At 43.5% G+C, this 26,804-nt stretch overlaps 1 protein-coding gene across 1 annotated transcript; it reads left to right on the top strand.

Moving 5' to 3' along the window:
• Window positions 1–146: 146 nt before the first annotated feature.
• On the top strand, window positions 147–26,572 carry CMTR1 (cap methyltransferase 1). Its single transcript, XM_027641722.1, has 24 exons — window positions 147–395; window positions 1,923–2,068; window positions 5,446–5,588; window positions 7,900–8,058; window positions 8,459–8,551; window positions 9,277–9,348; window positions 10,305–10,399; window positions 10,504–10,576; window positions 10,755–10,953; window positions 11,688–11,806; window positions 12,059–12,155; window positions 13,402–13,534; window positions 14,739–14,918; window positions 15,332–15,388; window positions 16,363–16,420; window positions 17,071–17,139; window positions 17,315–17,446; window positions 17,946–18,068; window positions 18,781–18,872; window positions 19,494–19,562; window positions 20,940–20,987; window positions 21,567–21,679; window positions 22,224–22,332; window positions 24,080–26,572. The coding sequence occupies exons 2-24, from the start codon at window positions 1,939–1,941 to the stop codon at window positions 24,210–24,212; spliced, it is 2,496 nt and encodes an 831-aa protein (XP_027497523.1). The 5' UTR covers window positions 147–395; window positions 1,923–1,938; the 3' UTR covers window positions 24,213–26,572.
• Window positions 26,573–26,804: the final 232 nt, after the last annotated feature.

Genomic DNA, 26,804 nt, shown 5'->3' with positions numbered 1-26,804 from the left:
GGGGGTGCGTCACTGCCGCGCGCCGGCGGGCCGGGCAGGCCCCGCGCGAGGGGCGGGACGGAGGCGGGGCCAGCGCCGCGTCCGAGCGGGGAAACGAAAGCGACGGCGGCGCAGGAGCGGCGGCCTCGCGTCTTCCCCCTGCCGCGTCCTACAAGCCGGAGCCCTCCGGAGCCCGCCCCGGCCGGTGCTGCCGCCACTGCCCCCCGCTCCAGCGCAGCGCTGCCCGCGGGCCCCGGCCGTGTGCGAGTCAGCGCGGGGCGCGGCCGCCAGCGGTTCCCGCGGGCTCCCTCCCCCCGGGGGGACCCCGCGGCTCGGCCCCGGCACCGGGGGCTGCGGTGCGGGCGGTGCGGTGAGGATCCGGAGAAGAGCAGCAGAACTGGTGAAGGGTCTGGAGGGTAAGTGCTGTGAGGAGTGGCTGGGGGTGTTCAGTCTGGAGAAAAGGAGGCTCGGGGGGACTTTAGTGCTGTCTACAACTACCTGAGAGAAGGTTGTAGCCAGGTGGGATCGGCCTCTTCTCCCAGCCAACAGGCGACAGGAGGAGAGGACATGGCCTCAAGCTGCACCAGGGGAGGTTTAGGTTGGACATCAGGAGAAGTCCCTTACCAGAAGGGGTGATGTGACATTGGAATGGGCTGCCCAGGGAGGTGCTGGAGTCGCATTCCCTGGAGGTGTTTAAGGAAAGACTGGATGTGGCACTTGTTGCCGTGGTCTGGTTCACACGTTGCTGTTCGGCCGTAGGTTGGACTCGATGACCTCAGAGGTCTTTTCCAACCTAATTGATTCTGTGGTTCTGTGCGAGGCCGGCTGGGAGCGCCCCGCGGGCACATCGGTGGTGCAGCGGAGTGCCTCCCGACGGACGGGGTGTCCCTGACTTTGCCCTTAATTTTGCACGGTTTGAAATCTGTCGGGAAGGCAGATGCGGCGAGCGACCCTTAGTGGGGTTCTCTAGAGGGAGCTGTCGGGGGTAAACTAAGAGCTTTTTAGCCTAATAAGAGACTATCTCAGAAAAAATAGAAAAAAGGCCAGTTTGTTAGAAGCAGGGGAAAAAGCAAAACCCTAAATTGAGGCAAGAGTAGATAAAGGTGAGTTGTCTGTAACAGAATTTCTTGTAGAATGGAAAAGATTTTCTAGCCATAGTGCAGTGAGGTTATGGGATCATTTTGCAGTCAGGATTGTGGGGATGAATACAGCTTTTGGCCTTAAACTGCCCTGTATGTGCTTGTGGAAATAAGTTAGATAACAGAGGGTTTGAACTGGTGACCTGGGGCACCGTTTCTAGCCCAGTGTTCCTATGTAGAATAATAAACACCAATAGGGGTTTAATTTTCTTTTTTTTTTTGTTCAATAACAGGGAGGTTTTAGCTAGTGTGCTAAGTGTTTCTGCCTTTTAATTTTCACCTGCTTTCCTGTTTCTTGGTTCTTGTACTCTACAAGCCTTCCCAACTGGCTTCTATTAACTCCATCTTAAGCATTCGTCTTTTCTCTGGGTTTATGTGAAATTTATCAGCCACACTTAGAAGCTTCTTATCTCGCCAGTGGTTTCTGGTGAAAAACACACCCCCACCCCCAACTGGAGCACACATGTTTAATAATGTTCTGTTACAAAAGTCATGTAGGAAAGCTCCTTTATTAATTAACATTTCCAGAGGTGAGGTCAGAGTTGTTCAGAGTCTCTTGTGAGAAGCTGGTTCCACCTTGCACATTCTCCATTAGATTGATCTTTCATTTTACTCAGCCACACCAAAAAAAGTGTCTTTGATTCAGTAGTAGTAATAATCAGCTGCCATGTATTTAAGTTATCTAAATAAATTTGAGAAGCATAACACTGAGCAGTCCATAAAATGGTCTATGTCACTATGCTGCTGTACCTTACAGAAAGTTAATTTGCTTAATGTTTGCCAAGTGTGATTATCTTCTTTCAGCATTTCAGAAAAAAAAATGAAGAGAAGGACAGAACCCGAGTTTAGCAGCCCCCAAAACAAGCAGAGGAAGAGGCTGGAAGACTTGGGATTAACCCTCAGTTCTACTTCAGATGATGAAAATCAATTTAGTAATCATGCTACTCAAGGTAAGATTGGAGATTTGGTAAATGTTGCTGCAGGGAATCTAAGTAATAACTAGGAGTTAAACCTACATTTCTTAAATCCTAATTGATAGCCCGAACTTCAAGAGGATGCTCTCTCTTTAGAAAAAAACTACATTATTTCTTTTCACAGCCTTGAATTGGTGTGATTTTTTTTTAAACTTTTTTAAAATCTCACGTAAACATTTTGATCTGGGAATTGTATGAATTCAGACGTAGAAAATTGAGTTTGAGGTAGATGACGTGTGCATCATCCAAAGCTATAAAGATTCTTGTAATATATGAGCAGCGTTGATCTTTTAAGTCCCAGCAGCTATTTCTGGTTTGGAGACTCTCAGTAGTGAGGAGTTATGGATGTTGTACCACAAAGAAGCATTGCAATCTTAATTTTGTTTAAAAAATAGGAAGAAATTGTTAATCTTACCATATTTTCGCAGATGGGAGAAATTGAGATGAACACAAAGGGGCAGGTTGATTTAGGCTCCTACACTGTAGCACCATTTCTTTTGCTGGCTCAGTGTGATTTTTTGGGGGAAAGAGGGGAGTTGTGAGAGCTCACAGGTGTTTCTTTTCAGAAAGAAAATCTGTTTCAGAGTTAACTAATTGCCTGCTTTTTGTTGGAGTGTGCTTTCTCACCTGGAGCTTGGGGTATACCAAAGATGAGGCGAGTGCTCCACACAATTGGTATTGCTGTTGCAGGATGCTTTAAACTCTCTCAGGATGGTACTTCAGGTTGCCTCCCAGTCATGCCTGCTGCTTCTGAGTCTTGGGATTTCCTGTGGTATTGAAGTGTTAGTGAGGAAGGGCCTGCACACATGAAGAAGCCTTCCTCTGGTGAAAATGGAAAGGGATGTGTATGGGAGATAAGTGGGTCGGTCTGCAAGTAGCTGCAGTTGCAGGGTATTGTGTGTGTACCTGATTGGCAAGGCCCCAGGTGAGTGAGGAGGTCAGAGGTGCAGGTTGTAAGAGCTGGGGTAGGGAATACTCTGTGCACTCAAGGCTCAGCTAAACAACTCAAACCAAAGTTTTTTTCATTTTTTCCCCCCTTTTGATTAATGAGTTCATAAATGGGTCAAAACAGGCTGTGACCCTTAGTGTTTAGGAAACAAGTTGATACAGTTCTAGAACAAGGTTTTAGATAGCATAAATTGTTTATTAGCCCATTACACCCATTGTGGTTTCCGGGTAAAGAAGGGAGTTCAGGGGAAAGAACTGATTTGAGATCTGATCTCAGCTGAGCACGGCCTAGCAAATATTAAAAACAAGAAGAGTTGTGAACAGATTTCCTTAAGACTTATGTAGTGGCTATTGTGTTTAAGGCACATTATGGATCTCTGGAAAATAAGACACAGCTCAAAAGCAGGTAGCAAAGTTAATTGAAGCTGTGTGTTGAAGAAGCAGAATGCTGTAACTGACCCCAGAGCAAAAGTCCTTTGTGAGCCTGTTCTTAGCTATGAACTTTGTGAAGGAAAGAGAAATGTAGCCTGTGTGACAGATGTTTGAAAATGAAGATGGGTGTAGAATGTTGCAAATGCAAGTTGAATTGTAGCCTTCCTTCTCTGAGCTGGAAGCCTCTAAGGTTGATACTGTAAAACTCTACTGTAGTAGTTATGTGGGGACACAAGTCCTGACTCTTAAAAACTGATAGTTCAGCAACAAGTTCTAAGGACGCATTGAAAGGATTTTTTTAACTACAGTCATATATTTCACGGTGGTCTCATTCATTTTCACTTCATTTTTTTTGTAATGGCCTTTTTTTGCTAATTTTTCAGCTATTTCCTGTTACTTCACTGATGCTCAGTTTTCCAGAACAGGAAAATAGAGAGATCTGTGAGTTGAGAGAGAAATAGTCTGATTTCTCTTAAATTAGGCAAACGTAAGAGAAGTTCAGTCCTTTTTAGGTGATTATAATGTCTCTTTTTTTTAGCACATCTGTGGAGCTAAATAATTCCCTTTTAAGTGATACACAGAAAAAGATCAACTCTTCTAACAATTTTCTGCTTTATCTCTGGGCAGCTTTTGTAGATCAACTTCTCCTAGTTGTACAAACTAACACAGAATGATTTCTAGCGCTTGGCTAACAAGGGGGCTCAAGAGGCACAGATCCAGTGCAGAGGGTGGCTGTACTTGCTGTGGATTGCTGCTCCTGTGGTCTGTATGGTCAGTCCCACAGCATTAGCTGTAGTATGACTGATGAGGTGCTAGGCAAAGTTAAAAAGGAAACTTTTGCCACTGCTTCATCCTCATATTGATATTACCACATGGAAGGACTCGCTGGGTTTTAGGGCCTCCCTCGTCACCCACCTGGTGCAGAGCAGGCTGAGAGAAATGATGACACTACCATGATTTCTGCCCAGATCCCAGTTACGTCCAGCCCAAAGCAAATAGGTTTGGGCATCTCACAGCTATAGAACTCAGCGAGGAGTGTACAGTTCATACAGACCGAGGTTCCTCCAGGCTAGATCCAAAGGTGAAAATGGGCATAGACAGAGCTTCATTGTCTAGTGCCCATGAAGGCTCTGATGCATCAGTTTCAGGTGACTTTCAGGTGACAAAAGTTTATTTTGAGTGTATGGTGGTACTTATTACCTTGATTGAATCACTGACTTGGTTGTGTTCCCACCCATGGCAGTGGGGGTGGAACTAGATGTTCTTTAAGGTCCCTTCCAACCCCTTAATGTGATTTTATTAAGTTCGTCCTCAAACCTTTGTTTCTGTCAGAATATTTTAAAAAAGATTGATGTCTTCTGATCTTTTCTTTTCATTGAGTTTGTATGTATTGGTAAACTCTAGAGGTAAAAAGCTGTCTCAGTTGCTGTAGTGAACTTGTGGATCCTTGCTACTGAAGTGGGTAGTGGGGCTCAAAGTTTAAATTTCTTTCTGCAGTGTTAGGGATGCATTTATACTTGTAGTTGGATAGGATACAGGGGAAAATTCAGCATGTTTCATCAAGGTGTAACTGTCATTATTCTCGGGAGAGAATCTCTGAGGATCTTCTCAATTTCTCAGGATCATTGCAAAGGTCAGGCACACCGCAGTACTATCATGGTTATGCTGTGGCTGCTCTACTGCTGTGATGGGATTTGCCCAGCCCTTTGTGGGGCCTGGAATCCTTTGGCTCAGAGAGGCTTTGTGGGTCCTTGAGACATAGGGGCAGATAACCAGGTGTTGGTTCCACAGGGTATTTTATATTACACCTGTGTGCTTCCCATAGCACGTTTGAGTTACTGAAATGTCCTCCAAGTGTGTGTTGAGAGGATTTAATGAGTCACACTGCATTCTAATGTAGTTACTGAGCTGTCTGTCTGCCATTTTATTTTTATTTTCATTCTCACTTTTCTCACATTTTCATTTTTTTTCAGAGTCTTCCAGTAGCAGCAGTGGATCTGACAGTGAGAGCGATGAAAAAAGACCGGTCTTCAGCAATGAGTTCAAACAAGACTCTCTTGTGGAGGGTACTTCATCTCGCTACTCGATGTATAACAGTGTATCCCAAAAGCTCATGGTAGGTCCACATAGTTTTGGACTGAACTATAAGAAACTGATGAGTGCAAAGTGAAAGGATCGCTTTGTTATAAGATATTTTGATTCTGATCCTCTTCACAGCACGGTTCTCTGCATCTTTGAGTCATCTACTAGCAGCAGGTGGGGGAGGCTGAGAGACCTTGGCTTAAGAGGATCTGTTAAAAAAGAAAGTTGATTCGTGTTTGAGTCCTTAGAGCAGGGAGGTGAATGAGAAGGGAAGGATCACTGGGTCAGGCAGTTTGCTGAACTTCAAAAAGAAGTCCTACCATGTGTTATTTTGCAATGCTTCAGCTAAAAAATGCCTTGTAAGAAAGGCCCTAGCAAATTCTGTGGTTGACATTAATTTGTTTGGTCTTGAAGGCTGGCTGGTATACTCTTGTATTATTACCTTAATAATTAAGTTATTTCTTTTTCTTTCAAGTCATACCACTCTGCTTTATGTAGGGCTGGAAATTTCTCAGAAAGGCAGGGAGTTGTTAAGGGTAACGACTGTGACAACTAAACTTCGACAGTGATCAGCCACCCCTTGATTACACAGTGTTAGCTTGGAAGAAGAAATTGCTTTTAGAAAGTTCTAAGAAATGGTAGCCTATCTCTGTCTCATGGTAGTCCTAAATCTGGCAGCTTGTTCCTGAGTGTGAGGCAACAGTGGGCTGTAGAGTAGTGGAGTTTCCTGATGCATCCTTATTTCCTGATACAAACTTAGTCACCAGGGTGTCGCGAGTATCTCATAATCATGAAAGAATAGAGAAAGAAAAACGTTGATTTCCAAGGGCAGCAGAGAAGATGAGGTGTATAGTTGTGTGTTACTTCAAACATGACAAAGTTTGGGACTCACTGGGGGCCCAAATGTGGGTCTCCCTTTGTTCTGTGCTGGTGCTGTACTCAGTCTTTCTGTGATGGTAGACCAGCTTGTACCTGCCTTTGCCAAGTTACAAGTTCAGTATTCTGCTAGAAGCTGGGAAGAGCTAGCTGCTACTAGGGGTGGGACCAGGGAGATACTGCTTCTCAAGGAGGTGGAGTGCTGCTGACGAGCAGGATCATAGCTCTACATGAAAAAAGAACTTTCTTGCTGAATTCAAAACTCAGTGGGATCCAGAGACTGAGTTGCTGATTGTGCCTCTCTGTAGTTAAATCGTGTTGCTGGTCATTCGAACTCTGTCCATGTGCATTTTTGGCACCAGGCAGCAGTTTGCTGATTCTAGAGCAAGACTGTCTTTGGAGAGTTCTCTCCTGAGCCAATTAAGAAGTGTGCTTTCAGTTGCCACAATACAGGAGCTTTTACTACTAAATCTGGGAGGCTTTTGTTTGTAAGGCCTCATAAATTTGAATATAAAGATTGATATCAAATGATACCAAGTGTGGTTGAATGATTTGGCAGCATTAGGTAAGTAAAAGTAAAATGGTCCTTAGCTGCTAGATTTTCAAAATTCTGTCCTCAGAAAACTGGTATAACAGATTTGGTGACTGTGACATTTGGTGTACATAATTCAAGGCCTGATTCAGAGACAGGTAGCAAAGGCAATGGGAAAACACCATGGCAGATATTCTTGTGTTGTTTCTCATACAGATTGGTAATAAACAATGTTTTTGTTGCTTCTCACAGGAAGGAGTATATGGATAGCATTCAAAGTGAAACAGTCATTAAGTCTTCTATTTACTTACTGTCTTGTAGATGCATACTGGAAGATGTGAAATTGAATGCATCCCTGCTTTTTGTTCTTATTCTCTTTTTGCTATAATTTACTAAGAGAAAAACCAGAAACACTGGCAGTTAATGAACATAGTTCTTTTAACCTGAGAGATGGGGATGTGTTTCGGGAGCAGTGTGTCTTGCATTCCTCCTCTGACCATTAGGTGAAGTTTTAGCTGATGCTTGAAATGCGTGTGAGTGTATGTTCACAAAAAAGAATATCATCACAACATGAATTTTTTCCTGCACCAGCATCTTTTTTTTTTTTTTTTACAAGCCTTCCATGCTTACTGAACACTGTGATGAATGGCTCCAGACTCCTCACTACTTCTCCCTCTGAGCAGGCTGTTGCCACATTACTGAACCTTTTGTAATTTGTTGTCATCTCAAACATCATTCTTCAGATCTAGTTTTTTTGTGTCCTGCCTCACTGAAGTGAACTCACTATTAAGTCCTGAAAGCCACAACTGAGATTAAAAATGCTCAATGCCTTCAAGTCACTTCAGGGTAATGTGCCATTTCCTGTCTGACCTCAGTCGTAGTACATAAACTCGAATCCACTTGCTTCACTGTGTTGTTCCCTTTGGTTTCTTTATAGGCCAAGATGGGCTTCCGGGAAGGAGAAGGTCTGGGAAAATATGGCCAAGGAAGGAAGGATATTGTTGAGGCCTCCAATCAGAAGGGAAGGAGAGGCTTTGGGCTGACCCTCAAAGGATTTGATGGGGAACTCAATATTGATTGGCAGGATGAGCCAGAGGTATGTACTTTTTGTTTTGTTCTGTTTCCCATTTATGTTGCTGTGTTCAGCAAGAACTGGGAGAAAGGATGTGTAAAGCAAGTGTGGGTTTTTTTTGGCAACTGTCTCTTTTCCAGTGTCTCTCAACTGTACTTTGAGAGTATTAGACTCTTGCTTTGTCTTGATTGTCAGACTCGTTTTTTTTTTATGGTGGAGGTGTTTGGTTTTGGTTTTTTTTTTTAATTTTAAAAATAAACAAGTAAGACACATTTTAGTCTAGGAGGAGAAAACTATGGTTGGCCCTAAAATCATGGCATAACCCTTTATGCTAAGATTGGGAGGCAAACATTTGGGGGGCAATTTGTTTTTATATTTTACTTGTGAAAACATCTTTGGCTCTTCCCACAACTTGTGGTTGCAGCCTAGTGCTTACGAGAAGGTGGACTGGTGTCCCGAGTGTACCACGGAGATCCCAGATGCTCAGGAGCTGAAGGAGTGGATGACTGTGGGGAAGGTAATTTTTTTATATCTTGGTAGTTACCAGCCTAAGACAAAGCAAGGCTACCCAGCCTGAAACAATTGCCATGTCAAATAGTTCCAGAATAGCCTAGGTTGGGAGCAATCGCATGAGACTGCTAGTGCAGCTTCCTGCTTAAAGCAGAACCAACTAGGTCAGGTTGCTCAAGGCCTTGTTTGGTTGAGTTCTAAGTATCTCCAAGGATGAAAACTTAACAACCTGTTTGAGCATCTACTTCAGTGTGTGATAACCCAGTCGACAAAAGAAAATTTCTGTATGGCTGATATTTTTTATGTGGCTCCTGCCCATTGTTTCTTGTCCTATTGCTGTACATTTCTAGGAATCTGTGTTAGTCTTTTCTGTTTCCTGCCATTAAGCACAGCAGTAGGATCTCCCTCTCTCTGTTCTGAACAAACTGTTCTCTCAATCTCTTCTTGTACAGCAGGTGCTTCTGCACCCTTTTCATCTTTGGTGGTCCTTTTCCTGGTTTTGCCCCAGTATGTCTGTCTTGTACTAGGGAACACAGAACTGAATGCAGTATTCCACATGTGGCCTTAAGATGCGTAAGAGAGGAGAATAATTCCTCAGCCTGATTGCCAAACTTTTGCTAATACAGCCTAGTATGTGGTTGGCAGCCTTCATGCATTGCTGATACATGCTGCATTCTGAGCTGACTGATACCATGTTTGCTAATTGTTATCTGTGTTCTTGTCCTGTTCCAGAGGAAGATGGTGATTGAAGATGAAACAGAGTTCTGTAATGAAGAGCTTTTACGTAATGTCCTGCAGTGCAAGGTGAGTCCCCTTTTTAGAGAGGAACTGAAGTTTTGGGGAAGTAAGTACAGTAAATAACTGAAGAGGATTGAGTAGTTAACTTAGGTGATTGGCTAGTGCTCAGAACGTCCTCTTTCACCTTCATGTCACTGGTTTGACTTAGCATCCTGGTTTTTACTGTGTCTTTAGCAATCTGTTTTGAACCTCAGCATTCTAAGAGACCATCTTGGTTTAACTCCAGTTGGCAGCTAAACCTCATGCAGCTGCTCACTTGCTCCCTCACCAGCAGGATCAGGGAGAAAATCAGAAGGGTAAAAGTGAGAAGAACTTTTGGGTTGAGATAAAGACAGTTTAACAAGTAAAGCAAAAACTACTCAATGCAAGGAAAGCAAAACAAGCAGGAAAGGCCTTGATGCTGTTCGAGTGTTGCTCAGCAATAGCAAAGCCACCTCTATTATCAACACTGTTTCCATCACAAATCTAAAATATATCTCCATACTTGCTACTGTGAAGGAAATTATCCCAGCCAAAATCAGCACAGGAATGATTGAAAATAGTTCAACTGAAAGACTGAAGGCTTGAATAAGCTGAGGAAATAAGCTCCTTTTCTTGTGTGTTCCATCTTCCATCCTAGATTTTATCATGCCCTTGTAAATTGTGGTAGAGTGTGTGTGTGTGTGTATATGTGTGAAAGAATACTTTAGGTTGGGACTGCTTTTGAGGTGGCTAACCACATTATCAGGCTCTGGAGCTGTCAATACAGAATTCATCAGCGTTGCTAAATTTGCATAAGAGCTGAGGTGGCTTAGAAGAAGAACAAATATTATTATGTGATGGAAAAATGTTTTGTATTGGTGAACCAAAGCCTGCATGGAGTTTGCTGTCTAAGGAGAGGATATGAGGATAGGAAATACTCATGCCTACCTACCCCTCCAGCCTGTGCCAGGTCCAACTGAACTTTGTTTCTGTTTTTGTAGAGTGTATTTGATGAGCTGGATGGAGAAGAAATGCGTCGAGCTCGAACAAGGTCTAACCCCTATGAGATGATCCGTGGAGCTTTCTTTCTGAACAGGTTTGTAGAACATTTGGTATTATAGTCCCTTTCCCATTTATGTCCACTTTCAGCTGTGGGAGCCAAGGATGGAACTTACAAGGGCCCTATTTATGTGTTCGCAGGGCTGCAATGAAGATGGCAAATATGGACCATGTCTTTGACTACATGTTTACAAACCCTAAGGACTACAATGGGGTGAGTGCCTCTGGCTTTCAAACAGCAGTGCTTTCTCAGAGAATTTAGAAAGTGGGAACAAAGGAGAATCTCTAGGATACTAGCTGGCAAAACAGGTGCTCAAAAGACTTCTCTGAGTAGTGCAGTTTATGGTGTATCTGTTATGGGTTGGTAGAATTTCCTCAATTTCCTCTTTCAGGTGCCTTTGATAAAGGAGTATGATGCAGAGCTGCTCTACTTTGCTGATGTGTGTGCTGGTCCTGGAGGCTTCTCTGAATATGTATTATGGAGGCGGAAGTGGCATGCAAAAGGATTTGGCATGACCTTGAAAGGACCTAATGATTTTAAACTGGAGGATTTTTATTCTGCTTCCAGTGAGCTCTTTGAACCTTATTATGGTATGTAGTGCGTGCATGAGTGTTATCTGATGGTTTTGCTTATACTGCAGCCTCTGCATTAGTAGCAGGGCTGGTATTGATACCAGCATGAGGATCTAGGAGAAGTCTAGGGAACAAGTTTGCAAAGTAGAAGGGGGCGACCATCAGGGAAGGGGGTTGAAATTGGTGAGCTTGCATAGCAAGTCATATTTTTGCACTTATTTCCCTTTCCCTATTTGCTTTATAAACTTGTTCACAGGGTTTTTTTGTGGTTGCTTTTTTAAAGTCCAGATTATATTGTGTTTGGAAATGAGTATTGTGTTTGTTTGGAATGATTGGACTTTTTATTAGAAGGTTGCAAATGCACAAGGTAAATAATTTTATATCTGTAATAACATGTTTTTAATAGGTGACCAGTGCAGTGACATTGAATCTTTACATTTTTAGTAGGTTCAACTATGTACCGTTCCTACTTGGATGAGAATATTATGTTGCCTTGAGGCTAATGTACTACTCATCATTTGAGCATGGTTATTATATGGCTTCGTTTTGGCCTGACCACACAATCTGAATAATTTTCGTAAATTAAAAAGCATCTTTGTTTGAAAACAAGAGAATGTGTTAATGCTTATTGGCCTATCAGGGTTTTGTAATTTCTGACTAAATGTTGCCTGAGTACAGTAGATCATCTGCACATACTGATCTTCAGTTTGTGCTTGCAAACATGTTAGTGATCATCTCCTTTTTCCCCTTAGGAGAAGGAGGGATTGATGGAGATGGAGACATCACTCGATCAGAGAACATTACTGCTTTCCAGAATTTTGTTTTGGACAACACTGATCACAAGGGAGTGCATTTCTTAATGGCTGATGGGGTTGGTCAATTTTTTTTTCTTCCTGCACTAAGGACCAAAACTGATACCTCAGTCTGCATATAGTAGGGTATTTGACATGTATCTGTAACTATGATGTGAAGTACTTCAAGGTTTGCCATTAAAATTCCTGGTAGCAGTTCTTTTACCTTGAAGAAACAGAAGTTATCATGATTCCATGATTTATCTCTGCAGAATCCTTTGCTTGACCAGCAGATTTGTGGAGATACTAATTGCATGCTATGTGCTTTGCAGGGTTTCTCGGTGGAGGGTCAGGAGAATCTGCAAGAAATCCTAAGCAAACAGCTCATGCTTTGCCAGTTCCTTACAGCACTGTCCATTGTCCGGACAGGTATGTTTTATCAATTAATCTTTTCCTCCTTCTCTAAGGTGTGGGTGGCAGTGTGGAAGGTTGCTGTACAATTTTTATTGTACAGCAATTTTTATTGTGCCTTGAAGTCTGCTCTGCAGTGAGGCTAAGTTGCACAGAATTGAATGTGTATACATACATCCTGAGATGGTTGTCACAAAGCTAAGAGAGCTGGTCAGAAAAATAAGATTTTCTGTGTTTATTTTGCTTTTAATTAAAAGCATGAGGTAAAATGCATTAATTTAAACCTCTTAATTTGTTAGGTTATGTACCTGTCTTGGGCTCAGGTCACTAGTGTGATAGCTGGACAGTATATCTGAGTTTTATGGCACTAGCTGGACTGGGTGCTTCCTGAATATGCCAGCTGATTAGAACAGAGTCTTTATCCAGATCATCCTTTTCTCTAACATGTGGCTTTTCTCCTTTAAATTTGCCATCTGTGTGATCAGAACAAGATAATGTCTCCCCTTGTCTTACCTGTACCTCATTGTTGCTAAATGATAGACGTTACAGCTGTATCTGATATGGATGGCTCCTCTCTTCCAGTGAGTTTAGTTAGCCTTTGGCACTGATGCAGGAGACAAATGGCAACATAATGATCATTTTTATCTTGTGCCCTGTGTGTAGAAGTACCTGAGGCAACGATCTGCTTAGCAGTAGTCTCAAATGTGATATGGTAAAAGGGGCAGCCTTTCAGTCTTTCCTACCTGGGTAGATAATAGTTCTGTAAAACTGCCTGCATTTTGCTTGGGGAAATTGGGAATCTTGTTTGAAGGTGAGGGGCAACATAGACTCTTTTTGTCTCTAGATGACAAGTTATTCTGTTTAGGTAACATCTTAGTTTTTTCCTCCAACCTGAGGTTCCTTATTGCACATACCAGAGCCCCTCTTCCATTAAGGGCCCTGGCATAGCATGCTGCTATGCCACAGGGCACAACTTGTGCCTGGAAGGGAAGTGCGGGGGTAGATAGAAGGTTTGCTTGTGAGACAGCCTATGTATCGATTTGATTCTGGTCAAGGGAATGCTTTTCTCTCTTTGCTTCAGAGACATGGGGAAGATGTTTCATTAAGCCTTGCTGGTGCACTTCATAAATGTGTTCTAGATGCTGTTTAGTTCTACAGAAACACTATTAGTAGTTCTGCAGAAGAGAAAGTTTTTGAGGTGCCTGGTATCTTCTTGTTTTCTTATAATCTGCTGGTTTTGATGTACTTCCTCTTTGTTTTCCAGGAGGACATTTTGTCTGCAAAACCTTTGACCTGTTTACTCCTTTCAGTGTGGGACTTGTTTATCTGCTGTATTGTTGCTTTGAGAAACTGTGCATCTTTAAACCTGTGACAAGCCGCCCTGCTAACTCAGAGAGGTAAGATTCTTGAGCATGAGGGACTACTAAAGAAACTATCCTCTAAATACGGTGATAAATGGATTCGGGTAAGCCTAGTGGAAGCTTTGTGATGTGCCTCAATTGGCAACTACCTTGGAGAAGGAAGCATTTTAGATGTTCAGCAAATTATGACAAGGTAAAAATGATATTTGTGAAATTGCCCTTATGGAAAGAAAGCTGTGGTAGTGGATATATAACAAATTCTGTTTTGTGTGAAACAACTACGGTTTCAGTGAAGCCAGAGTGTATATGAGAGGCTGGACGTGAGCTGACAACGTGTGCTCACAGCCCAGAAAGCCAATGGTATCTTGGGCTGCATCAAAAGCAGTGTGGCCAACAGGTCCAGGGAGGTGATTCTGCCCCTCTGCTCTGCTCTTTTGAGACCCCACCTGGAGCAGTACATCTAGCTCTGGGGTCCTCAGCACAGGAGGGACATTAACCTTGGATGCTGGAGCGAGTCCAGAGGAGGGCCACCAAGATGATTTAGAGGGATGGAGTACCACCTCTCCTACAAGGAAAGGCTGAGAGAATTTGGATTGTTCAGCCTGGGAAAGAGACAGCTTAGAGACCTAACTGGGGCCTCTCAATACCTCAAGAGAGCCTAGAAGAAAGGTGGAGAGGGATGTTTTACAAGGACATGTAGTGATATGAGAAAGTTTAATGGATCCAAAGTAAAAGAGAGTAGGTTTAAGTTGGATACTAGAAGGAAGCTCTTTGCTATGAGGGTGGTGAGGCACTGGAACAGGTTGCCCAGAGAAGTTATTGATTCCCCATCCCTGGAGGTGTTCAAGGCCAGGCTGGATTGGGCTTTAAGCAACCTGATCTAGTGAAAGGTGTCCCTACCCATGGCAGTGGGGTTGGAACTAGGTGATCTTTAAGGTCCCTTCCAATGCAAACCATTCTATGATATATGTGTTTTTCTTTGTACCTGTCAAGTTTAGCAGAATTGATTTACTACTTGATGGAGATCTGTGGGTGTTGTGCATAAGGTTGCATTTCCCAGTCTTTCCAGTGCATAGAAAACATCATGATTTTGTGATAGGTGAGATTGCACCTTCCTGGGGATATCCAGGAGGAAGGAAGTCCTGGAATTTGGGAAACTGTCCTTATAACGGGAGTGTGGCAGAAAAGTTGGCTCTGTGGAAGAACTGAACCCACATGATGTCGCTGCCTTGCTCTGCAGGTATGTGATTTGCAAAGGATTGAAGTCAGGGATTGATGACGTGCGGGACTACCTCTTCACAGTGAACATCAGGCTCAACCAGCTGCGCAACTCTGACGTGGATGTGAATCTTATTGTCCCACTGAATGTGATCAAAGACAACCAGGATTTCTACAATTACATCGTCCAGTCCAATGAAAAGTGAGTGCCTGTGGGTGATGAGAGCTGCTGGCTCTAGGCAGGTTAACCGGCATGGCTTTCAGCTGTAACTTCTTGTGCTCATGGAGATACTTGTTGATGCTGCCGCACTGCTCTGCTTTTGCTCCCTGAGGGGCTGAGCAGAGCAGAGGGACTCTGTGCAGATAGAAATGCTGTATTAATATGTTAGTTACTGTTTGGCCTCTGAGTACTCTGTAGAAAAGAAAGGAGGGTAGTACCTAATTCGTTCCAGTGATCTTCCTGTTAGTTTGAAGCACGTTTGTAAAGATCCCTCACTGCTCTGAGGATCAGACTGGCTTCCCCCTATTGTCCCAGCACTCTTTCTTGTTTTGAACAGTAGAACAATCTTGGTGGTGATAATTTGCTCTCTGAATGAAACTTTTCTTCTCTTTTAGCCACTGCAAAGTTCAGATAAAGGCACTAGCCAAAATTCGTGCTTTTGTTCAAGACACGTGAGTATATTCCTCTGGCTTTTTGCAAGGATGGAATTAACCCACTATAAATTAATTGCTTGACCCTTTAATATGCTCTTGATTTGAGCTGGTGCTTGTCTTGGTCTTTGGAGCCAGGAAAGTGAATAGTGCTTTTTAGGTAGCTCAGTTTGTGTCTCTGCCTGAGTTATTTGCAGAAACATGTGGGTGGCTGGAGGAGTCCTGAAAATTGATGGTCTGTTATCACCCTTGTTGAGAAGGCTTCTTCTATGCATTGCATGATTTCCAGTTGCCATAAGTGAGCTTGCTTCTTAGCAGGAGTGTAAAAGCAGAAAAGTAACTCCCAGCTGGTATGTTCAATTCAGCAGTAGCCATCTAAGTTGAGCGTGGTTCATAGCTGTTCATTTTCCAGGGGCAATTAAAAGCATTTAACTTACATACCTAGAATTACTTAAAGTTTATGAAGTTAATTTCTTGCATAAAACTAAAGCCATTGCAGTGTTTTCCTGCCATGACTTTTCTGTTCTGGTGTTATTGAGAGATAATATATGGTAGAAAGTTGAGTGAGTTTGATAATTAGGAGTTATCCAAGAGTTAATCCTAACATTGACACTGGTTTTTGTGTGGCCTTTAGCAGGTTTTCACTGCTATTCTTAAGTAGGGCTGTATACCCAGCTCTTAGAGACTAACATAAGTTCATACTAATACATAACTTCTTGAAAATATTTATACCCAGTGGTACTTCCATGGAATGGAGTGGTAGCTGCTAATCAGCAGTGCGGGCCATGAAATAAAGCTAAACACAGGGACTGGAAGTGGGTGGAGGGTGGGGAAGGAAGGCATCATTCCTCTTTTGTATAATCTGTTGTGGAGCAGTGCATGTTTGTCATTCCCAAGCCAGAGGCTGAAAGATCCAAGTGCTATAGGGCTGGGATATGTAAGGCTGCAAGATCAAGGAGGTTTCACTGTCTCAGCAGTCTGCTGTCTTTCTTTAGGACACTGATTGAGCCACGGCAGGCTGAAATACGGAAGGAGTGTCTCCAGCTATGGGGGGTAAGTGAGCTGTCAAGCAGGGCACTTGTGCAAGTGTCCTTGCTGTGGTGAAACAGGAGTGGAGCTGCAGTACAGACAGGACTTTTAGCCAGAAGTTTAATATATTGTCTTGTAGGAAAGTCGGAGACCATTCCAAGCTGTTTATGTAATGAAACAGGATGTCCCTGATTTATTGTGTATGGCTTAACCAGGCAGGCTCCTTTGCTGCAGTTCAGAATATTTCATTGTACGTGGAGTGAACTCAGAACCTGGATCTCAAGCAGCAGAGGTCTCCAAAAGGTCTTGTTTTATGAGTCTGCAGTTTCTGTTTCCCGAGCTGTTGACTGTGGTGGAACCATCGATCTGGCAGTCAGTTTCACAGGCTAATTGTATGTCTTCACTGAAAGTGTATTTCATCAAAACATGCATGAAATCAAAGGTTTAGGCTGTATCTTTCTGAAGTTGCCTGTTGGTTTCTGGGAGATGTGGTATGCCTACATTAAATTTGCAAACATGAGACCTTTTAGATGCCATATGATGTCTCTTCAACTGGAATCCCAAGAGCAGGAGTTTTGGGGGCTGGATGTTCTGTGAAGTATTGAAACAAGAAATGTTCCTATGAATGTGCCGAAGAATAAAACTTACCATCAGTTGTTTGGATTTGCTTTCAGATTCCTGATCAGGCTCGTGTTGCTCCTTCATCTTCAGATCCCAAGTCCAAGTTCTTTGAGCTGATCCAGGTGAGACCTTGCCCATAAGCTAGTTTTGAGTCCTTTCATACTATTCTAACTTCTTTCGCATTGGAATTAAGAGATGAAGAAGCTAGTTCTGGATTATTGTTTCATGTAGAAGTTGTGTTTACCTACCTGTTGATGTAATATATCTAATTTGCCTTTTCCATACTTTGTTCTTTAGGGCACAGACATTGATACCTTCAGTTACAAACCCACTCCTCTGAATTCCAGCACACTGGAGAAAATTCGCCAAGTGTTGGATTACCGGTGTATGGTATCTGGAAGCGAGCAGAAGTTCCTCTTGGGCTTAGGGGTAAGTGCTAAGGACAGTCTGGAAGTTTTGCTGGTTCATTTAAATGGTATTATTCTGCCTTGCATTTTCAGCCTATCCTTTCTTCTGCTCAGATGCTTAAAAGAATCCGCATCAGCAGCATCTGAGACTGCCAGTTATATTTCTTTCTCCTGACGTCACTGCTTTTCACACTTATTAACTCTGTTTTTGTAATCTCAGCCTACACAGAGACCTGTACTCCTGCTAGTGTCTCTAATTATCTTCACTGTTCTTTTAAAGGTGTTCTATTTCTGGTTCTTTATGCAGGTATGAAAAGTCACTGGCAGATTAGAATCAGTGTTTTTGTTCCTTTGCTGTAGAGATTAAAGTTCTTCCTTAAAACTTCTGACAAAGAAACTGCCTGTGACAGCTTAGGACAAAAAGATTCTCTGAGGGCTGCTCTGCAGTTAGCCAGAGGTCTCTCCTCCACCTCTGCCCTTATGAAGCTTTGGCTGAGTTTGACTCTGCCTTCTACACACAGAAATCACAGATCTACACCTGGGGTGGTCGCCAGTCAGATCGCTGGACAAAGCTGGATTTGAAAACTGAGCTGCCACGAGATACTCTTCTGTCTGTGGAGATTGTTCATGAGCTGAAAGGAGAGGTAGGAGCCTATTCTCTTGCTTACCAAGTGGCTGCAAATACAAAGAGGAGTTTGCCTATTCTCTGTAAGATACTGCAGAGTAATTGTTCCATCTGTGCCGGGTCCAAAGTTTTTTTTGGTATATGATCTTTAGAGTAACTATATTGGATGAAGTTTCTTCTTTCTGTCCAGTGCTAGAGGTACGAACTTTTAACATTGTTTTGCAAACACTTTGGACCTGATGTTGCTGTTCCATGTAGAGCAGCATATGGCATTGACAACATGACTTCATGTGTCTGTGGCTCTTCAGGTACATAACTGCTCAGTAGTGATTGCAGGCTGTGGGGAAAAAAATCTCGTGGTATGTTCACAGTGTAAGGCGGAAACTCTCAGCTGCTTGGGACTTTGCCTGTCCTCTGGTACCTCAGATGAGGATGCTGTAGTGCACTGGGCTTTGTGCTGTGGTACCTGATAAGCACAGAGAGCTGGTGATGGCAGCTGTGGTACAGCCCTCTCTTCCTCCCCTTAGACTGAACGGGGTATTTGAGATATACCAGTTCTTGGAGGATGGCATGTTACTGTATAATGGGCAGCAGGGAATTTGTGTGCTTTTAATATCTGGGAAAGGTGCTTTCTTGATAGAAAAGAGTGATTTCCTATCAAAAAATGAGCTATATATTAAAGCTGAAATATCTCCAGTCTGAGTAGTAAATCTCTGTATTGCCCTCCTTAGGGGAAAGCCCAGCGAAAAATCAGTGCCATCCACATCCTTGATGTCTTGGTGCTGAATGGCAATGATGTTCGAACACAGCATTTCAACCAGAGGTATGTGGGATTTGGAGAAGCTTTTTTTTTTTTGTACTTGAGGAGTGACTGGGAAACAGTGTTCACCCAAAAAGCAAAATGCTGAGCACAGGGAGACAAGTACATTCAGCTGAAACAGTGCTATAAAGATGAACTGTGAATGAAGCTGCTCTGAAGTGAAGTGCTTATAGATTTTTCCAGCTATATCTTCTCTGTGTATGAGGGCAGGTCTAGCTCCTTCCTTAGTCTGGGTTGAACCAGCCACAACTGGGGTAAACTGAGCATTCTGGGAATATGAACAAGCATAGCTGATAACTGGCTGAGGGAGAAGGAACAAGCCCCTCTGTTTCCTTAGGGACATGATGTCTCTGCTAGTCCTACTATCCTGCTGATGTATCAAAGCATTCAACAGTGCCTGGGCCTGTGGAGTAAACTATGATGACTCATTCCTAGTGGATAATAGCCAGTATCACTGGGCACTGAACTGGGAGGGTGGGGTGAAAAAAGTCTTCCTCAGACCCATTTGGCTGGCAGTGGAGGCAATCTGCATGTGTTTAGTCAGTTATTCTGCTGAGACTGTTACCTGTCCACTGTGCCAAAGCTCTCATTAAATTGCTGGGTTCTCCTTCCATTTTCATTCAGGATTCGGCTGGCGGAGAAGTTTGTTAAAGCTGTTTCTAAACCAAGTCGACCAGATATGAACCCCATCCGGTGAGTGACGACTCCTTACCTCAGCCTGGCATGCTTTGGTGTCAGTGTGTTGGAGGATGAAGATAAGGAGCTGAAGGGGAGTTAAATTTCAGACTGACATTCATAGTTCTGTTTATATTCTTTGGAAAGAGGCTAAAAGCACTTTAAATATCTAAGGTAAATATTGTTAGAGGAGAAGTTGTGCCCTCATTTCAAATGTCGAACAGCCTTATTTTCCTTGTAGGTGGATTGGCTGGTGCTGATTTCAGATATGTGCAATAGTAGGTCTAGTACCCAGTTAGCTTAGTTGTTGCAAAGAATTCTATGCTGACTGCTAGTAGATGAAGTACTGACCAGCAATTTAGCAGGACAAGACTTTAGTTACAACGCCAAGAAAGTTCCTGACAATGGGCTTCAGCTTTGATTGTCTCCTGACCTTCCATTTCATTGATTCTGCTGCGGTAGAGCATAAGAGCATTGCTGTGCTGGGCATCAGATAGGTATTATGGACAAAACAGCTTCTCTTTCAGAAGCTAGAAGTGCAGCAATATTAGGACAGAATCTGGAGGCAGGGAAAGAGAATGTTCTTTTTGGTAGCTTAATGAAAGATAATGAGTGGGATCTCAGACTCAAGACAGTTGTAGTATTTGGAGGAGCTCAAAGTGTTGGGGAGGACTGAAAGTGAAGTGAGAAGGAGAGCTGTGGAAATGGAAAAATCCTTTGCTGTTCTTGTGGAAAGGTGTTAAAGGTGTTCCAGCTATGCTCTTCGAAGCCTGATGCTTGTAGCAGTATATGGGAAATGGGTGGTTGGGGTGTCAGATTAGAGGCAGTGCTTTTGAAACTTAATGATTGTTTTTCTCTATCTCAGAATGACAAAACCAGTTTGTAATGATGGAATGATGACTCAAAATCATCTTTCCTGATTTAAAAAAAAAAAAGGCAAACCAAAACTGTTTTTACCTCGTGGTAATTAGGGAGTCTGTGGCATCCTTGAGGATAATAACAGTGAAGATCAGGTTGTTTAATACTGTGAGGCCAGAAGCCGCCTGAGACTGATTGTGGTGAATTTATCTGATGGGAAAACAAAAGCACCTGACTTTCACTGTTCTAACTCTTCTTTATACTCAACCTGAAGTAAAAATGCACAGCTTCCTTACCAGCAAGGATGCTCATATGCTGCTTATAGCAACCCAACCATAAGCATGCAGGTGTCAGGTTTTCTCAAGCCAGGAAAAATTAACCACTGAAGCGTAAGACTGAGGAGAAGGGTGAACCTCAGTCGTGCCTGACTACCTCATGCTGTACAAAATCAACCATTTGTTTGCTCCCTGTAGCTGGAACAGGAAAAAAAAAGTTAATTTTTTTTTTTAAAATCATACTTTTGTCTTTTCCTCCCAGGGTGAAGGAAGTGTACAGATTGGAGGAAATGGAGAAGATTTTTGTGAGGTAAGCAACTGGTGCAAATGAAACTAAGGTTATCAACCAGTGGTGCACAGGAATTGAAGGGACGTGCTCATCTGTGGTAGAGGAGTCCTGGACCAAGACCTGTTAGAGCTCATTCAGCTGGTAGCTCCTGTTCCTGAGATGCTGCTGCCTCAGAACATCATTCTGCTGCATTCTAATGCTGTAGATGTGACCAGGGCACTTTAAAACAGCTGGAGTAGCAACAGTGCTGGAGTTTGTGTGCAGCAGTATCAGTGGATTCTCACTGACTTGAAAGATCAAGAGTTCATACTTGAATTGGGAACTGTATTTGGATTAATTATGGTAGTTCATCACAAATTCTTCATCACAATACTCATATTTGCAACCTGACCTAGGCAGGTCTGGCTGATTTCTCTAGCCCTGTATGGGAAGGCAAGAGACTGAATTCTCCAGGATGTGATGATTTGGTCCTGTCCTGTGCAGTGCTGTCCATTCACACCGTGACTCTCTAGAGAGGGTGTGCAAGTGGTGCATTGTGTGCAAGGGAGTGGTAAAGGAAGAAACAGGCAACCTCTATCACTGCCTTCTCTCAACATTTAGGTTAGAGATGAAAGTCATCAAGAGTTCAGGGGGAATGCCCCGGCTGTCCTACACTGGCCGAGATGACCGGCACTTTGTGCCCACAGGACTCTACATCGTACGGACTATGAATGGTAGGAAGAGACAGTCCTCACTCTTACTCAACTTTTCTTTGCCTCTCCAAGTAAAAAGTATTCACCAGGCTTGTTCCTGTTGTAACTTGGTAGAAAATTAATGGGAATATTCCAATGGCTAGAGATTACTGTTTGCATGTAATGAGGGTAGCTTGGATTTGGATAAAGGTTAGGGTATATTTATATGATAGGTTTTTCTGTTGTGGGTTGATTGGCTATTGTGTGGGTAATTCTGTTTATTTACATGACTGATTATTTTTTTTAGTGAGAGAATTTTTCATCAAGATGTTTTCTAGAGTCATGGTACATGGAAATATGCAATTTGGAATGTCAACTTTTAAGTGCAGGGAGAAGGGATTTTTCTCAGTGAATAGAGAACAGCTTGGGAAGGAGGACACCTTGGGAGGAGGAAAGGAAAAAGGAGTAACAGAAAGATCACAATTATTCTTATAGATTCTTCCTTTTTGCTGGTACTGTGTGTGTATTTATACTGTGCTTTTTTCCTCCCTTTCATTTTCTGTCTGATCCCTGTGACTTTTACTAGATCCCTGGACAATGGCATATAGCAAAAACTTCAAGAGGAAATTCTTCTTCAACAAAATGACCAATGTAGCGACATACAGCCTCCCTTCTGAAGCCATTGCACCCTTTCAGTGAGTATGAGCCAGAGCTGAGGCTGTGGAAGGAAAGCTGAGTGTCTCTGTGTGTGTGTGTGCCTGGGTATTTGGAAGGGAGTTCAGGAGTGCTGAGTTCTTGCAGTGCAAGTGCAGCTTGATCACCGGCAGGGTGTGCTGCAGGAGCTGGCATCTTCTCAGACTTTCAGGAAACTGCAGATCTGGAATCCTGGATTTTGTGATTAATGGCTATGAATAACAAACGTCTCAGAACATTGTTTTCCTGTCTGCAGCAGAGTACAGGTTACTGACTCTCCTGCACACAGGGAAGTAGAAATTGAGCCCAGCAACTGTAGTTTGCTGTATCTCTGTATTTTAACGTGCTTGGTTGGAAGTTGCTAATTTAAAAGCAAATCCCAGTTCATTTAGCCCAGGCTCTGGAATAAGCTGTGGGAAACTGGGAGCTTTCTTAAGGTGGGGAGAGAGAGAGAGAGAGAGGGGGAGAAAAGCAGTAGCTCCTTGGGAAAGGATGGCGTGGCTTGTCGTGGGACATTAACACTGGCTCTTGAACTCCATCTGACTACTAGGCTAAGGCCATTACTTAAGTACAGCAAATCTGTCTGTGATACCTCAGGGCACTTCAGACACTCCACATGAGTGGAGATGTTCTGTACACCCTGCCCTCAGGTAGTCTCAAGAGATGCCCTCTACCACAGTTACCCAGGACTGTGCCTCTGAGCAAGAGCTTGGTGTGAAATAGGGCTCCTGATTTTCTCCCTATGAATCTCCTTACCTACCTTACAGCAGTGGTCTCAAGAATCCTGAAGCTTTCCTTAGTGGGGTGAATGGAAAACGGGCTTAAAAAGCAGAGGCACATGATGCCTTTTCCCTCTATGTGTCAGGATGGGTTTAGTTCTGCCTTTGACCTGGAAATAGACCAGCACGAACCTGCAGGAATGGCTGAGGAGGTAGAGGGAGTGCTTGTGTGGGACTCTAGAAGGGACGTGTTGTGTTTGTGTTGTGGTTAGTGAGTACTAATGTCTATAATTAGCCATTGACATGTGCTCTTGTCGCTGTGCTAGTACTGCTTTGTTAGAACAGAAGCACTAAATAAGCTATGAATATTAAGTGTCAGTAATTGTACAAATCTAAAGGCTGCTGTGTTGGCAGTAATTAGCAGCTCTGATTTCATTATGGCTGGGACTATGTTGATGCAGTGAGGGAGGGCTGTGCTTGATGGGTGGAGTGGGAGATGGCTGTAGGACTAGAACTGTCAGCAGCCAAGCTGAACTCTGTTATTTCACACGAGGGGGAAGAGGGGATGATCCTAGCTGCTTTCCCGTAAGTGGGAAGTGCTGTTTGTTTGCAAAGCTCCATAGGACAGCTATTACTGATTATAGTAGGTTTGTGGTGAGTGATTAGGTTGCTGCTCCTGGCAGGCTTTCTAAATTCTTCATTAAGGCCTTTCCATTGCCTGCAATGACAGTTTCATTCTCTGAAAAACATGGGGGGAGGTAGGTTTTTTTCCCTAATGTCCTGAGTCCTTCCAGCAAATACTGAACTGAATTCAAGTGAAGCTAAAATTAAGAAGTTTGTTTTTGTGGAAATCTTTCAGGCTTGGCAGTTGCTGTACTTTGGGAGCTGTAGAGGTGAATGAATGCACCAGTCTTTTCTAAGGCACTTGTTTAGAGTATTTATCTGTGGCTCCCATTGTTTCTGGATAGGATGAAACTCTTTTCCTTTCTCTCCCCCGCCAAACTAATCTTTCTCTCCTCTCTGCCCGCAGCATCTGCCATTACAGCCGCCTCTTCTGGGAGTGGGGGGAAGGTGTCAAAGTGCACGACTCTCAGAAAAGACAAGATCCAGAGAAGCTGTCAAAAGAGACTGTCTTGTCTTTCATCCAAGCGCACTACCCCTAACCCTGCTCCCTTGAGGGTGCAGGGGGAGTCTGAGCCCAGCTTGGATTCTTCAGGGACTGATGAGACTGGGGAGGCTCCACAACTTCTATCCTGGTCTTCTCCAGAGCTGATTTCCTGGAGGTGATCGAACTAGGGAGTGGTATGCAGAAGGCACAGGATGAGGCCCTACCTTGGCAGTGTATATAGAGTACAGCCCAGGTAGTACCTGCTGCTGGAGTACCCATGGTGACTCCTGGAGCCAAGGCCTAATGCCCTTTTGTCCTGCCCTGCATGCATGAGGCCAAGGGGCTGGCAGCTTTCTTTGCTCCTGCTCAAACGTTCAGCAAGGTTTGTGGAGCTCTGTGTGTGCCAGAACTTTCCAAGCTTGTGCTTCTCTGGCAGTATGGGAAGGAGCAGAGATGTTTTGATGGCAGAGCTTGGCAACTGCACGTTGAAGCAGCCCTGCATTGTTCCTGGCAGCTATGTCTCCTTAGCCTTGTCAAAGGCCTACACTGCCCACTGGAGGGTGTTAACTCCTTGGGGAATGCTAGCTGTGGGACACAAGTTATGTATCCTTGTTGTCTCCAACACTTCTGTTTATCAAGGCACTCAGTTGGCCTGGCAATTCTTACATGATGGTATCCTGTTGGACAAATGCCAGTGCAGATGATGAGTAGAGCTCCTGGCACAGATCTGAAGTGCTCAGTGCCAGGGCTTTCTCAGACCTCTAGAACCTGCTGTGACAAGGATTTCCCCTCTCTAGGTTAGTGACTGATCCCAAACCAGCAACCTAGAGTTAATTTGTGAACATGTACCATGGTTGGTGTACGTGCCTCATGGTACTTCTGAGACCAAGGTGCTTTGGTTCTGGGTATTCAACACCATTACCCAAATCTTCAGGGAGAAAAGCTGATGTGGGAGGGAAGACAATGGAAGGCTGGGATGCTGGAGTCTTTGGAAGAAATTATGGGGATGCCTGACTTAATTAAAAAGACCCAGGGCTTCAGTGAAAAGGGATCTTGACTTTGACCATGTTGGTTAATTGGAAGAAATCGTGTCCCCTGACTGTACCCCCTGGCAAGGTAACCAGACTTTCCTTTTTAAATGTCAAAGTGGCTTTGAAACCCTTTGTATCTCATTTGGCTGTGGAACTGCATCTGGGGTGAAGGCATAGAGCTGTGAAACTCTCAGCATGGTATTTGTGTCCAGACTTTTCCATGCACTTTTGCACCAGGCTCAAAGTTGGCTTCTGTTGCATGTTTTACCTTCACTTCTGGCTTCCATGGCACTTTGCCAGGTCTTCCACGTAAATCAGAAGATAACACATAGTTGAATGCTTTTGACCAAGCAGCAAAATTGCCCTTTTTTTTTTGTTTGGTGTGTTGTTTTGTTTCTTTTTTTTTGTTTTGTTTGTTCTTGTTTTTAAACACAGATTGGCAGTAGGGAGAAAACTGATTTAGGTCTGAAGTGTGCCTTAAGGAAAACTATAGTTATAGAATCTACAGCAGTTATTAGGGTTTTTTTCTCCACAAGCATACATATGATTTGAACAAGCTTGTGTAGCAAAACAGAAATTTTCACTTAGATACAGGTCTATCAAAGCAGTTGAAGGACTGCAGGCTGTTAATGCTTCTTCTTGCTGACCTGGAGACCCCCCTCGGCTCTCAAACATCAGTAAAACATGTATCAAGCAAGTGGTGGCCCTTCCTCCAAAAGAACAAAAGTGTTTCACTGGTACCTTTTGTCTTGGCACACGCACTTCCACAAGGAACAAGGAGGAATCTCTCCCACTGGGCAGTGAAGCACCTCCAACTGTGTGGTGTCCGGGCCTGTGTACAGTTGGCTTTTTAAACCAACCAGTAATTAAGTTCTGGCACTTGTGTAGACTGCCTTGAGGCTGTTCCAGTGCCACCAGAGCATGCTGCTCCCTCTGCCAGACTCCTTTCCTGAGTGTTGTACCCTCCACTCAGGGCTTTGACTTCTGTGGGCTGGCAGACAGAGGGGTGACTAAGAGGGACACTAGGGTGAGTGTAGGCCTCTGAGGGTACAAGAATGCCTGGTCAGCCTGCAGGCTAGCTTTTATGAACAGATACTTTGTTTACTCAGTTGTCTCCAGCTCCTCATTTAAATTTGCTTTTAATTTTATTTTTGATGCACTGAACCTTGATTCCAAATCTCCCTTCAAGAAGGCAAGCTTGAGCCACCGTGCTACTTGCTTCCCTGCTGAGGGATTATGTTGGGAAGGGGTGGGTGAGTAAGGTCTTGCTGAAGGGAATGTTATATATGTTAATTGCACAATGTATTATTAGGCTTTGTATCATTTTGTGTTGATTTCTCTGCTTTCATTGTCTCTATTACCAATACAGCCCCTTTAGTTCACAGGAGTGCTTGTTTACTTTGCTTCCCCACAAAATTCTGGCTAGCAGTGTGTGTCAGTGTGGTGACAAAGATATGCCTTGCAGAGTTAAATTTTCAAGGCAGTCCCTTCTAAAGGCTTTCTGCCAAGTTAGAGCATGCTGAGGGCTACTTACTGTATGTCCCTGCATAAGAATGAGGGGACTACAGGGGACAGTCTCCAGTGCTCCTCTGCAGCATGCTAGGCCGCTTTTCCTC

Source organism: Corapipo altera, unplaced genomic scaffold (genome assembly GCF_003945725.1).
Source record: "Corapipo altera isolate COAL_440 unplaced genomic scaffold, ASM394572v1 48b, whole genome shotgun sequence".
NCBI classification, from domain to species: Eukaryota; Metazoa; Chordata; class Aves; order Passeriformes; family Pipridae; genus Corapipo; species Corapipo altera.
Note: the sequence above shows the minus strand (reverse complement) of the source record. Positions and strands in the feature narration are given on the sequence as shown.

Coding starts and splice junctions, on each gene's coding strand:
- CMTR1 (XM_027641722.1), top strand. CDS start 1,939: ATGAAGAGAAGGACAGAACCCGAGTTTAGCAGCCCCCAAAACAAGCAG. Junction 8,552..9,276: donor AGTGGATGACTGTGGGGAAG/GTAATTTTTTTA, acceptor GTCCTGTTCCAG/AGGAAGATGGTGATTGAAGA. Junction 12,156..13,401: donor ACTGTCCATTGTCCGGACAG/GTATGTTTTATC, acceptor TTTGTTTTCCAG/GAGGACATTTTGTCTGCAAA.